Raw genomic sequence first — 13,702 nt, forward strand, 5'->3', positions numbered from 1 at the left:
GAGGGAGACCCAAGTTTAGTCCCTGAGCCCCCAAATAACTGTGTGACCTTGGACAAGTGGCCACACGACTCTGAGCCTGTTTCTCTTTATTAAAAAGACCAAAGGTTCTAGAACTACCCGAGGTTCTTCCCAGGTGTGCACCGGTCTCATCTCAGGTCAGCATACAAACACTGGGTCCTTTATTCCCCGTCCTCTCGCCCTTCTGCAAGTCGGGTGGGGCATGGTTGCTTCCTCTCCCACCAGGTCCATTACCAACTCTTACTCCTTTTTGAGGAAGAACTCGGGTTCTGGCAACCGAAGACCTTGTTCTCCCCGCCACTCCCACCATCCCCGCCCCCACCTCCGGGTGTGACCTGCCCTTCTGGACCACACTAACAGACAGCGCTCAAAGCTGGAAAGAGAGCTCCTTTCTCTCTCATTTTGCAGTGCGGGGTCTCCGAGGCCGCCGCGCGCCAGGACACTTTAGGAACTGCGAGCTGCGGTTGGAGCAAGAGGCAGGCGCAGGCGAGCCAGGACTGGCGGGGCTGCCCCGGTGACAGGTACGTGAGTACGGACCAGCTAGGGGCTAGCTTGGGTGAGATCATGGGGAAAAACAGAGGTGCCAGAAAGACCGGTGGGTCATACTGTCCTCACCACCAGTGCGTGCGTGTGCATGTGTGCGTGTGTGTCTGTGTGTGTGTCCCTCCCTTCCCCCCCTTTTCGCCCCAAGCTCTCAATCTCACTTTCTCCCTAAGCTTCTGCCTCTCACTTCCCTCTCTTTCCTCTCCAAGCATCCTCCCTGCGACCCAGCGGCGGCTCCTCGTTCGCACTCTCCCGCGCCTAAGGAGACCTTCTGAGGCCAGCCGCGGCCAGCTTCTGAGCGCAGTCGTATCCCAGAGCCAGTTAAGCCGAGGCGGCAGCATGTGGAACGCGACGCCGAGCGAGGAGCCCGGGTACAACCTCACGCTGCCCGACCTGGGCTGGGACGCTCCCGCCGACAACGACTCCCTGACCGACGAGCTCCTGCCGCTCTTCCCCGCGCCACTGCTGGCCGGCGTCACCGCCACCTGCGTGGCACTCTTTGTGGTGGGCATCGCGGGCAACCTGCTCACCATGCTGGTGGTGTCGCGCTTCCGCGAGCTGCGCACCACCACCAACCTCTACCTGTCCAGCATGGCCTTCTCCGACCTACTTATCTTCCTCTGCATGCCCCTCGACTTAGTCCGCCTGTGGCAGTACCGGCCCTGGAACTTCGGTGACCTGCTCTGCAAACTCTTCCAGTTCGTCAGCGAGAGCTGCACCTACGCCACGGTGCTCACCATCACCGCGCTGAGCGTCGAGCGCTACTTCGCCATCTGCTTCCCGCTGCGGGCCAAGGTGGTAGTCACCAAGGGCCGGGTGAAGCTGGTCATCCTGGTCATCTGGGCCGTGGCCTTCTGCAGCGCCGGGCCCATCTTCGTGCTGGTCGGGGTGGAGCACGAGAACGGCACCGACCCTCGAGACACTAACGAGTGTCGCGCCACAGAGTTCGCGGTGCGCTCGGGACTGCTCACGGTCATGGTGTGGGTATCCAGCGTCTTCTTCTTCCTGCCCGTCTTCTGCCTCACTGTGCTCTACAGCCTCATCGGCAGGAAGCTGTGGCGAAGAAAGCGGGGCGAGGCGGCGGTGGGCGCCTCGCTAAGGGACCAGAACCACAAGCAAACCGTGAAAATGCTGGGTGGGTCTCAGTGCGCTCTCGGCCGCGCTCTCCCGGGTTCTCCCCTCTCCCTTCGCCTTCCCTCCCTTCCCTTTCTCCCTGAGCCTCTACCTCCTTCCCCTGTTCTTCTCGGTCTCTATCTTCATGTCTTCCTCAGTTTCTGTCTTGAGCTTGCTCTTTGGTTTCTCAGTTTCTCCGTGGTGTATGCCCGCCCCCCTCCGTGTGTGTGTGTGTGTGTGTGTGTGTGTGTTGGTTTTTGTTGGTTTGTTTGTTGCTGTTTCTGTCTTTATCTGTCTTCCCGCATCCCCTTTATCATTGTTTTCACTCTCTATTCCTCTCTACTTCTTAGTGTCTTTTTCTTCTGATTTCTCCTTTTTCAGGGAAAGGTGCCCCCCCTTTATATTTCCCGTAAGTGAGTTCTATCAGCCCAGAGACATTGCTTCAAAACTGAGATACTTCATAAAAGTCTACTGTAGTCTTTAAGTGTTAAAGGCGAGGTTAAGCTTCCTGCCTCAATTTGTGGATACCTAAGTTGCATGACAAAAACAGGCATGGGCTTGGGGGAGGAGTAGCCATTGGATCTAGAAAGCATTTGGTGATAAATTGAATCAAAGGTATGATCAGTGTGATAATTCTGCCAAAGATGATTCACCCTTCTCTCAGCATTGTGGTGTGCTTTCTGACCTGCATTTTTCCCCAGGTAATTGCATTCCTTCTGTTTACCCTGCTGCTGTTTAGAAAGCTTTGAAAGGAAGTCAATGGCAAATCCCTGCTGGAGTCTGCATTTGTTTTCATGACCCTCTGTTTCTGCCTGTAGGATAGTCCAGGATAATACAGGATAACTGAGATAGGTAGGCTTCTCCCAACATGAGGAAAAAAAAAAAAAAAAGACTTTGTAAGCTGACGGGACTTACTATCTCTCCCTAAATGGTCCTTCAAAAAACACGTAGCATCATAACTGGAGTGTACTGCATATTTGCTACGCAAGTTTAATGGACAGGTGAAGTAATACAAAATGTGTTCACATCCACGCAAAACATTAATTCTATTGGCTTTTTCAAAGCCGGATTCTGTACATTTTATTATTCCTCCTTATAGTCCAACATTTTGTATTTATTTGCTTAGTTAGTGCTTCTTAGAAGTCGTTCTAGGTTGATTTTTGTGTTTGTAATTTTACAGCTCCTGGAATCTTGTTTATTAAGGTGATACAGCTTTTTCAAAGAATGCAAAAAAATTTTTATTTGCTAGGCCAGTGATTCTCACAACATGACTAAAAGATTGTAAACCTGCTAGTGCCCTCCTGGGAATTCTAATATTCCTGTTGCTACGGTGGCCAACAGTTGTTACCATGCAACTTAGTTTTGAGAATAAGTTTAATAATCTCCTCCAATTTTATTTTTAAGCTGTTCATTGTCCTCATTGGTGTCTCAACACCAATGTTAATTTTCTTTTGCCTTGACCTTATGAAGGGAATTGCTAAAATGGTACGAGGACTGAAATATTATTTTCTGTTATTTTTCCTTTGATTTCTGCATTTTAAAAACTTATCTAGAAATTCAGAGGGCTTGGACAAAAATTCTCTTCCCTGCGTAAAATGAAGACTCGGATGGATGATAATTAATATTAGTGGGTGTTATGGTCTTTTATAACTTACTTATGTCTACCGTAGGTGGCAAGGTATCGTGCATTTCAGTGACTCTCCATCCTGACTGCATATTCAGTCTTTCGTGAAACTTTTAAAAAGAAAAAAGAAAAGAGAAAAGCAGTTGTCCTGGTCTCCTTCCTAAAGATCCTAATTTTACGAGTCTGTATTATATACAAGGAATCTGTGCCCACAGAGTATGGCCCTGTACTTTCTATTTGTTTGGTAGTATCTGGCACAGGTGAAATGGGGACTATTGTGAATAAATGGTTGAGTCAATAGGTCAGTCTCATCATAAAAACCACTCAAATAGTTGTTAAGTAGAAATGATTAGGAAGCTCAATAAAAATGGATGAACTCTTAGTACAGACAGACCCAATCTTGGTAAAAAGTAGAAATAGGGACAAGCAGAACATAATGTTTCTCTGAAGTCAACGGTGATACTATACATAAAACAAAACCATGGCTTCAAAATAGAATGTGACTTGCTATGACATTTCTTGAGCTCACACTCTCTCTCCTGTTGTCCTTTTAGCTGTCGTGGTGTTTGCTTTCATCCTCTGCTGGCTGCCCTTCCATGTAGGGCGATATTTATTTTCCAAGTCCTTCGAGCCTGGCTCCTTGGAGATTGCGCAGATCAGCCAATACTGCAATCTGGTATCCTTTGTCCTCTTCTACCTCAGCGCTGCCATCAATCCCATTCTGTACAACATCATGTCCAAGAAGTACCGGGTGGCGGTGTTCAAGCTTCTGGGATTTGAACCCTTCTCCCAGAGGAAGCTCTCCACTCTGAAGGATGAAAGCTCTCGGGCCTGGACAGAAACTAGTATTAATACATGACCATGCACATTGCTGAGCAAAGTCATCGCTTATTCTAAACCAGAAGCCATAGCACAGCAGAACTTGGGAAGAAGTTGAAGGTTAATTTTGGAATTAGGAACACACAGCTCTGGAAACAATTGGGAAGAAAGAAAAGATGGAACTTGTAGTGTGTGAGCAGTTGGATTGATTGCACACTCATCAGTGCTCTCATATACTATTTCTGCATATTCACTGTCTTATGATTTTGCATTCTGCTGTTGGTGCTAGCAAGGATTCTGCAACTTGGAGAAAGGAGAATGGGCAGAGAGAATGATTAGGGCACTTCTTACTGAGTAAATACTAAATCTGATTTACTTTTTCATAATGATAACAAATTTTGATTAAGAGAATGACATTAAAATAAAACATTTAAAACATAACTTTTAAATACTAGAAATTTTCATATAGCTCCAGATCAGTGCTGTCCAAGAGAAATATAATGCAAGGCACTTAAGTAGTCAATATAAAGCTTATTAATGAGAATTTTACCGTCTTTTTTTGGGGGGGTACAGAGCCTCTGAAATGTTCTTTATTTTTGCAGCACACCTTATTTGGATTTGAAGTTTTCACCACTTATACTTGATGGATTTAGGTTTCGTAAAATTTGCCGATGAGAAAGTAGATTCATGAGTCTAAGTTTCTAAACACACCTAAAAGTTTCCCCGTAACTAAAATCACTATTATAATTCTTTACATTTAAAACGAGTTAAAATAAAAAATTCAGTTCTTCAAGTTGCACAAGTCACCTTTCAAGTATTCAATAGCCAAATGCGACTAATGGTTACCATAGTGGACAGTGTAGTTCTAGAGTATATGTAAAATTATTGTTAATCTTATAAAAATGTTTACAAATAAAACTCATTCCCTGAAATGTTCTTTATAGTGAATGTAGTAGGATGTTAGCGCAATAAATCCTCAAAATTACACCTAAATGCCCTGCTCTTCATGCTCCAAAGAAAATGGATATGAAATATAAGACAAATTTTTTTTAAAGATTTGACAGAGAGAGAGAGATCACAGAGATCACAGAGAGGCAGGCAGAGGCAGAGGGGGAAGCAGGCTCCCTACTGAGCAAAGAGCCTGATGCGGGGCTCAATCCCAGGACCCTGAGATCATGACCTGAGCTGAAGGCAGAGGCTTAACCCACTGAGCCATCCAGGCACCCCAAGACGAATTTTTAAATTAGGTTGAATTATAGGTGTTAATATTCAGGAAATGAGACTTTATAAAAATTATAGAAAATCACAAACTGCCTTATTTGGCTTAACAAAAATGCTTAAGCCAACCATTAGGCTTTGCTTTGTGAATAAAGGGATAATTTATAACTTACTCTGGAAAGCTTACAAGAACTTAGTGAACATAGACATTTTTCAAATGGTGAAAAGTTCAGAATTCCTTAAATGCTACTGCTTATTGATATTCAAAACTTTTAAAGGTATTATAGCCATTTATTTCAAAATGCCTATGCCATGTCCTGTCTCCAAATTAGTTTTGCTATTTACATCCCACTGCTTATCTGATGGATATGTTTACTTATATACCCAGTCTCCTTCTGAATCATACTTCTGAATGATTAGACACCTCCAACTAAATTTTGAGCATTTTGGTCATAAAACTAACATTTTCTTTCCTATTGACCTTGCTCCTCCCATAGTCAACTTTTTGCATTATTAAGCATATTGTTCTAAAAATAATTTCTTCACAATCCTGTACACTATTAAGTCAGACAAGGAATTCCTACATAAGTTATTGGTTCAACTATGGAACTGAATGAACCAGTTGGGGAGATTATTGCCAAGAATGATTTTTCTCCTCTACCAAAAATAAAGATTACTATGCAGAAATAATTGACTATATTAGAAAAATGAAAAACATAATCATAATTAGAAAGATTTCTGGGGGAAGGTATGTTCAAAATCCTTCCTGTCACTAAAACTGCACTATCCAGTTAATCTAAATTCAGAACTTTAGCAAATTGTTTACTCGGTTAATTCTTGAAAAGGCATCAACATTTTTTTAAAGATTTAATTTATTTATTTGACAGACAGAGATCACAAGTAGGCAGAGGGAGAGAGAGGAGGAAGCAGGCTCCCGCTGAACAGAGAGCCTGACACAGGGCTCAATCCCAGGACCCTGAGATCATGACCTGAGCTGAAGGCAGAGGCTTAACCCACTGAGCCACCCAGGTGTCCCAGCATCAACATTTAAAAAAATGCTCTCATTCATTTAAGCCTGTGAAGTACTAATTAGGTCATTCAGCATTATTATCTTAAATATGGCCCAGCAAATCCCAAAGAGGTAATTCACTTTCCTGAAATCTAAGAGTTTTTGTTTACAAGTATATCCTACCTGATAGAAAATAAGCAAAGAAAGCTTGATTTCCATCAGACAGTTGGTTGCTTTGGAGAAAACCAAACCTAACTTTCAGTTAGTTGCCTGCCTATTCAATGGTCTCCCCTTTCTGGTGAGTTCAGGTCTAAAGTCTCAGCCTAAATCAGTTATGGGGCATAGTTTGCATAGCAAGGACACCAATGTCCTTTACTGGTATTGATGAGAGAACTCAGAGATAATATTTAGAGAAATGGATCTTGAATTTGCCCTCCCATCATTGCCTTTTTATTCTTTGTAACATCTTTGTGTCATCCTAAATGTTTAAGACTCAGGGAAAAGAGGAACTTACAAGGAGGAAATTCCATCATTTCACAAGCAGTTAGTATCTGCTTGCTCTGTTCTAAGCTCTAGAGACTAATCAGCCAAGGATTTTATCTTTAATGAGCTCATGATCACTTCTGTGTTATGATGCAGTAGGTAATAATAAATACTTTGGGCTATGAAAGAAACATCTCCAGTTGACCATGGATCAAATGATGCTCTAGCATTTTAAGGGCTGCCTATTTATCTCCCCTGTATTGTTGTGTATTTGGCTTAGAATAAATTTAAAATGGGCTGTTCCTATACAAACCAGTCAAATTTGTAGATGTGATAAGCATGTCTGCCAGTGATAAAGACACTCACAGCTTGCTTTGTTAATGTGAAGAAAGAAAAGGAATTGGTTTCACTTGTAATTCATGTTTCCATTTTCCTGGTAATATCAGCAATGAGGTATCTGCCACCACACCTGACCCCAGGTCACAGAATCAGGGGTAGGGTCTTTTTCATTATACAAGGTGACTGTTATATGAGTACGAAATTTTCAGTAATTTCTTTAAAGAAAACATTCTTGCCATGGATGATTTAAAGTTACAGTTTTGTGGCAATGACATTTAGAAACACTTTCAGTGACTGGTCAGACTTGGAAACCAATTCTTTATAGGCAACTTCTTATTGTAGTGAAGGTCATCGTGATGGGATTTGACCTGAAACTCCAGCTTTTTCACTCTAATGCTTTTCTTAAGAGGCTGAAACCATTAAAATTTAGCTATAATTTTTTTTGCTGCTTTTCAGTTATTGATATACTTATATATAGTTAAAAAAAAAAACCAATCTGTGAGATTTTTTGCAAGACTGGTGCCTGAAAAGACTCACTTATCTTTTAAAAAACACTATGTACATCTTTAAAATGTGACATACATATATACATACATCAAAGTTTTTTTTCACATTGTCTAAATGAGTAGAATAGAGCTTTCTGCTTTCAGAAACACTGTATCTAATGTAACCAACATCATTAAAGATAAAAATAATGTGTATCCAATGATCCTCCTCTGATTTCTTTGCAATTTAAATTGCAACACCGGCCAGGATCTCTCCAGTTATAACTTAACTAGATTATTATTAATCCATGTTAATTCAGTGAGTTGATAACACAATTTTTATCTAGAGAACGAACTGTCAGTCAAAATAGGCAGAAAGCGATGTGCTGGTGGCGAGCACTGGCCCCTTTCAGCTCACTTATTTATTCATATTAAATGAATTCAGTTATGTTGATTCTTGGCAATAAATGATTGCCAAGAAAACGTTTGAAAAGGTGAGGGAGAAAGTTTGCATGAGGCTTATTTTGTGTTTTTCCTTTTAAATGCAAACTCTTTTTTTTTAAACATTTTATTTATTTATTTGACAGAGAGATTACAAGTAGGCAGAGAGGCAAGCAGAGAGAGAGGAGGAAGCAGGCTCTCTGCTCAGCAGAGAGCCTGATGTGGGGCTCCATCCCAGGACCCTGAGATCATGACCTGAGCCGAAGGCAGAGGCTTAACCCACTGAGCCACCCAGGTACCCCTTGAATGCAAACTCTTGCTGGGTGTTGGAAGCTAGCCATATTGGTTGAGAGAATTATCATCCTTTAAAAAAAAAAAAAAAAAAAAAAAAGCTTCCTGGTTTATGGCCCTTCCAGATGCGTGGATATTTGCTAGATTTCCAGTTACTATTTTATGCTATGATATAGTGTACTCATTACACAAAGGGGCTATCAACTAACCCCCAAACTGGCAAAACAGTGAAGCCCCCAGAAAACTTGCTTCACGTAACTGCTCAGAGGTTCTGCCGAAACTTTACAGATGTTCCTCCCAAAAGAAGACTCCCCACGCCCAACCTCTCCCCCCAGTATGAAGAGAACAATTTGAAAGATTTTCTATGATTTTTAACATCTCCAATCCAAGTATTTCTCTGGCTCAAACCACAAAAACATTCAGAGCTAACACTTGGAGCACTGCAGATTTAGCCTACTGGAGAGCCCTTGCTCATATAAACATACCCAAATAGCATCGTCTCCTATTTCAGACACCTGCTCTATTCTAGGTATAACAGAATTTACATCTTTGTTGATGTGTGTTGTTACAATGTGTCATAAATGTCACTAATGACATTTTGATTTGTGATTCCTATTTACTTAAGTTTTTTGTGAATGTTAAAGGGTTTATAGTTGTCATGTTTTGTGAAATTAAACACTGTTTTTCCTTCATTTGGGTGTCTTAAACCAAACAATGGCTTAATAAATATATTTTTAAAGCCTATAGAAAATTTCTCCCATGCACAGTTATAAATCTTGGTGCCTGGGATATTTCAGCTCTACTTCTCTCCCAGATTCAGTTCTATTTTGTCTTTTAATTTCTGAAATATGTATTCTACCACTGTGCGGAGGTGTTTGTTACAGTGAATTTTATTTCCCCAAGGGCTCCAATATTGAATAATGAGTTAAGCAATTTCTAAAAGAAGAAGTGGCTTCCATATTAAGAAAAGTCAAGGACCCTGTGAGGGACTGTGACCCCATGCCCTCTTCACCTCTCTTCCCTGACAACCTGTCACCCCCCAGAGCCAATGGTGTGACAGTTTGCAACATGGGACCCAAAGACCATAAGCTCTTTGAGTCAAAGGAAGGATTCCTATACCTCTTATATGCAGTAGTCAGCCACTCACTGAATGTTGGTTGGATAAATGAAGGTTTAAAGACTGGATTATATGTCTCCTGGGCATTAGCTTCTAGGCATATGGATTCCAGGGACCAATAAAATTGAAAACTAAAATGGGAGGACCAATAAATTGGCCAACTTTAATTTGTGGATTAAAAAGACCTTCAAATACCCTACTACCTATTGCCACCATCATTTCTACTTAAGAAGAACATTCGAAGTGAATAAAGGATAATCAGGGTGTGAAATTTCAATGTATTCTACATACCACAAAATCATATATGTATATGCTATTAACATGAGTTCATTACAACTTTAAGGCAGTACCTAAATTAAAATGTATAAATAACACTCGGCAGTGATTACTAACACAGTAAACTTATCCAACATGGGATTTACTTTTACTGATCTGCTGAGGCCCTTTCCAATATCTTCCAATCCTTTCTGTCCATCTCTCCTTGAATTCAGTGCCAGCCAGTGCCCCTCACCTTCTGTCACATCTATTCCTGTGGCAGGTATCCTGAGGTCAAAAGAGGAGAGGTCAGCAGGCCTCCCTGGGACTTGGCAGGTCTCACATTCTGAGGCTAGTGTTCCAATGTGGCTTGTTCCTTGGATCCTGACTCATAGTTCATCATCAATTCCCTATCCCATAGCCAGCTTCGTTCAAGGGGTCATTAAAATAATTATAAATCAATACACATCTCCTGAAGAATAGTTTGACTGTATGCATCGAATACATGTAAATTTTGCATACTTCTTGATCCAGGCATTTCACATCCAAACATCATTACAGAGGTACACAAAGATTTTTTCCATAACCGTGCTCATTGCTTCTTATTCATGATTTTGAAAACCTGAAAAAACCCAAATGTCGGAGAATAGGGAATTGGTTAAATAAATTCCAGAAATGATAACAGTTAACTTTTTAAAATAACACTTAATATTTATACAGTACTGTAATAAGGGCTTTCAGTTCCTGTTCTCACATAATCATCCCAACATACATAGGAGGAGGTTTTATTATTATCCCCGTGGCGGGTGGGGGGGGGGTGAAGGGGTAACTGAGAGTTTTGTCAGGTGACCAGGAAATGGCAGAGCTGGAATTTGATCCCAGACCAGCTAGGTTCTAGTGCTTTCACTTTCTCTAACCTAGAGTACCATGCAGGCATTAAAAATGATTTGTAGGAGAATTTTAATAATGTGGGAAAACATTTATCTGATATTTGTAAGTTAAAAAAAAAAAAAGTCCCATCCTGTAAAGAAAAGAAAAGAAAAAAAGATGTCCACAGAACCAAAGACTGAAAAGATCCAGCATAGAAAGTATTAACAGTATTATCTGGTCCATGGAAATATTTTCCTCTATTTTTTCATGGTTTCAAATGCTTCTACAAAGAATGTATATTATTCTTGTAATAGTGATAAATGGCAAACCACACTGCTGCAGTTCAGAGACTGACTTCCCTCCCAGCCCTGTTTCAGATCGTATTCTCTGCTTTCGCCCTCTAGCACCTTGACTTTTAGAGTGACATCTTCCATACCCAACACTAACTCCCGCAGCTCCTCACTGGGACACTTGCTCTTCCAGGGGAGAAACTTTCAGAGAGGTGGTAGGAGAGAAAAGCCAGGACTCGGCAATCAGGCTTGCATTCCAGTTCTGGAATTTCATTGCTTTGGGCAAGTTCCTTACCCTCCCCCCAACCCCTCTCCCACGTAAAGTACCCAAACCTAGCTAGGTGCTCATTAAGTGGCTGCCATTATCATTTTGTCGCTTGGAATGGCGTGAAACAGCCCCATTGTGTGTCTACGCTCCTAGGTGCTCTGAAGCCTAGAATCCTTCTCCTCACTTATCTGTCTGTTCCTGACCCTAGTCAGGCAGAGGTGTCCCCACAACTTTATTGACCATACACAAATATTTAGAATGGCTGGTAAAAACAGCTGCAAATTAAAAAATGCTGGGTAATTGCTCTGTCCAGAGTATTGATAAGCTTCTGCCAGTTTTCAAAAGGCAGCTGATCTATTTTGGAGTGAACCCTTGGGCCCTCTCCCAGGAGACATTTACACCTCTACTTATGGAATGAAAAAACAATTTCAGGCTCAGTAGGCAGGCTGCAGAAGAGAAGGGACAAGAGCTTGGCAAAATCAGTTTCCTGACTGCCTCTCTTCAAGGCCATGTGTTCACTCTCTCAGCCTGGATAACTACTTCAGAACCTTTATCACAAAAGCTTCTTTCAGAATTTAAGCTCCAGAAACAAAGCATGAAAAGTGGAGTATGCATAGGCTTTGGAGCCAGACAGTTACAGAATTTTCTCCTGGGAGAAAATTAACCAGCCATGTGACACAGGGCAATAATTTAGCATTAACCTCTCTGGGTTTCTGTTGATTTAATAGTACAATAGATATCATAAAAGTATCTGCTGGTTGTGGGTCTTGACGGATCCAGTGACATAATATATATAAAGGGGCAGCATCTGGCACATAGAGGTGCCCAATACACATTAACTTTTTATTACCACAATTTATTAGGTTGTTTACAATCTACAATTTCCAATTTGAGTTTCTTTAGAGCAGAACAAGTCCCCCAAAATTGCGTGTGAAGAAACCTGAATGCAGAATCCTTCTGTAGCTTTCATGTCTCCCCAACCCCAGTTTTGACAGTAGTGTTAACTCACAGCTAATGAAGAGCTTTTTAGTGAGCTGCCTTTATGGAGACTTTCCAAAGAAGTCAGTGTAGTTTTCAAAGAAATAGTGATTCTACTTCTGCAATCACATTTCATCAATTTAATGTAATTTTAATAAAGCAGTTCGAATAACAAGGGCACTTTGACAGGGACAGATTTGAGAACAAATGACTCATTTGGTGGAGCAGAAGTGTGAGGGTGTGCTAGAGCGTGGCCTCCCAGCACATGGCACATCCAGGACCTTAGACACAGGGAAGAGAGAACACTGGATCCCAGCAACCCAATTAAGAACGCTTCTAACTGCCATTGTAAAATCACTTAGAATTAGAAACTTTTTAAGCTCCATTCAAAGAGAATAAATCCTAGTAGAGAACATATTAGAGACTGTCTAGAGTCCTAGGGGGCCTAGAAGGCTCCATGCCGTAAGCCAACTCCCACCCATTGGTAGTGGTTCCCAGAAACATTGGCTGAGAAGGGACATTAGGGGGACGAATTTCCCCGCTGCCTGTGACAGTACTAGTTACTCCTATTGTCCAGGCATCCTGATTTTGCCTTTATGCTGGATGTTTCTTTTTTTTTAAGGACTTGTCATTAGTAGTTGCGTTAAAGAAGGTTAGGGAACAGCTGGTAGACCTCCAGTTGATAGTTCCAGCTTCTGCCATGGTCTTGTCTCGTAACACATGCAAGGTGCATGTTCCATGAACAGAGTTCACTCTGTAATACATGGGGAACTGAGGGACAACCAACTATAACCAGTCTCTATTCCCAGTAGAGCATGCAAAACAATTGCTGAAAAAAAAATGAAGTGCATTCCAATACACGTTGTAAGGAAAGTCACTTCCTCCCATCTCAGGAGCAGTGAATGTGTGGGGGCAATATGTAACCGCCATTTGCTGGGGTTTTGCCTTCAGTTGTGCCATGGCTTTCGGCGTAATTTTCAAGATGCACAGTGACCAGGCACCCAGTTAACAGGGTCAGTGGGAAATGGGGAGAATTCTAGAAGTATATGTATTAAATGCAAGAAATAGAGACCAAGCAGTCCTTCTGTCGAGCATGCCCCACTCTTGTTACAATGCTAACAGGCTTTTTGTTTTGCTATAAATCTTCTCAAGTCAGTAATTCTTTTAAGAAAACTGTGCCCAAGCCAATCATCTAACACATGGCACTGCTAAAAGATATATTTACATTTCAGTATGTGTAAAGTAAATAATTTCTTTTAAATAATTATTCTTCTAAATTAATCTTACTCATTGTTGATTCTACAGCTTCTCACACAGGTACCAAAAGTTCATGACTGCTTACTGTGTTGGCTCTATTGTCAGAAGATGATCTTGGCACAGGTTGAAGGAGGCCAGTTTTATATCTATGCCATCAGACACTTTAAATAAAAGATTATCTAATCTCACTAATAGGTTGAGTTTTCTCACCCAAATGATGAAATAAAGCTTTTGGGAGTCATTTTGCCAAAGTGAAGCATCTTATGTTACTGAAAATAATGGTA

At 41.5% G+C, this 13,702-nt stretch overlaps 1 protein-coding gene across 1 annotated transcript; it reads left to right on the forward strand.

The window, feature by feature from the left end:
• The first annotated feature begins 451 nt into the window (after positions 1-451).
• GHSR (growth hormone secretagogue receptor) lies at positions 452-4,444 on the forward strand. Its single transcript, XM_059165226.1, has 3 exons — positions 452-539; positions 771-1,696; positions 3,853-4,444. Exons 2-3 carry the CDS (start codon positions 901-903, stop codon positions 4,155-4,157), a joined length of 1,101 nt encoding a protein of 366 aa, XP_059021209.1. The 5' UTR covers positions 452-539; positions 771-900; the 3' UTR covers positions 4,158-4,444.
• Positions 4,445-13,702: the final 9,258 nt, after the last annotated feature.

Source organism: Mustela lutreola, chromosome 2 (genome assembly GCF_030435805.1).
Source record: "Mustela lutreola isolate mMusLut2 chromosome 2, mMusLut2.pri, whole genome shotgun sequence".
NCBI lineage: Eukaryota > Metazoa > Chordata > Mammalia > Carnivora > Mustelidae > Mustela > Mustela lutreola.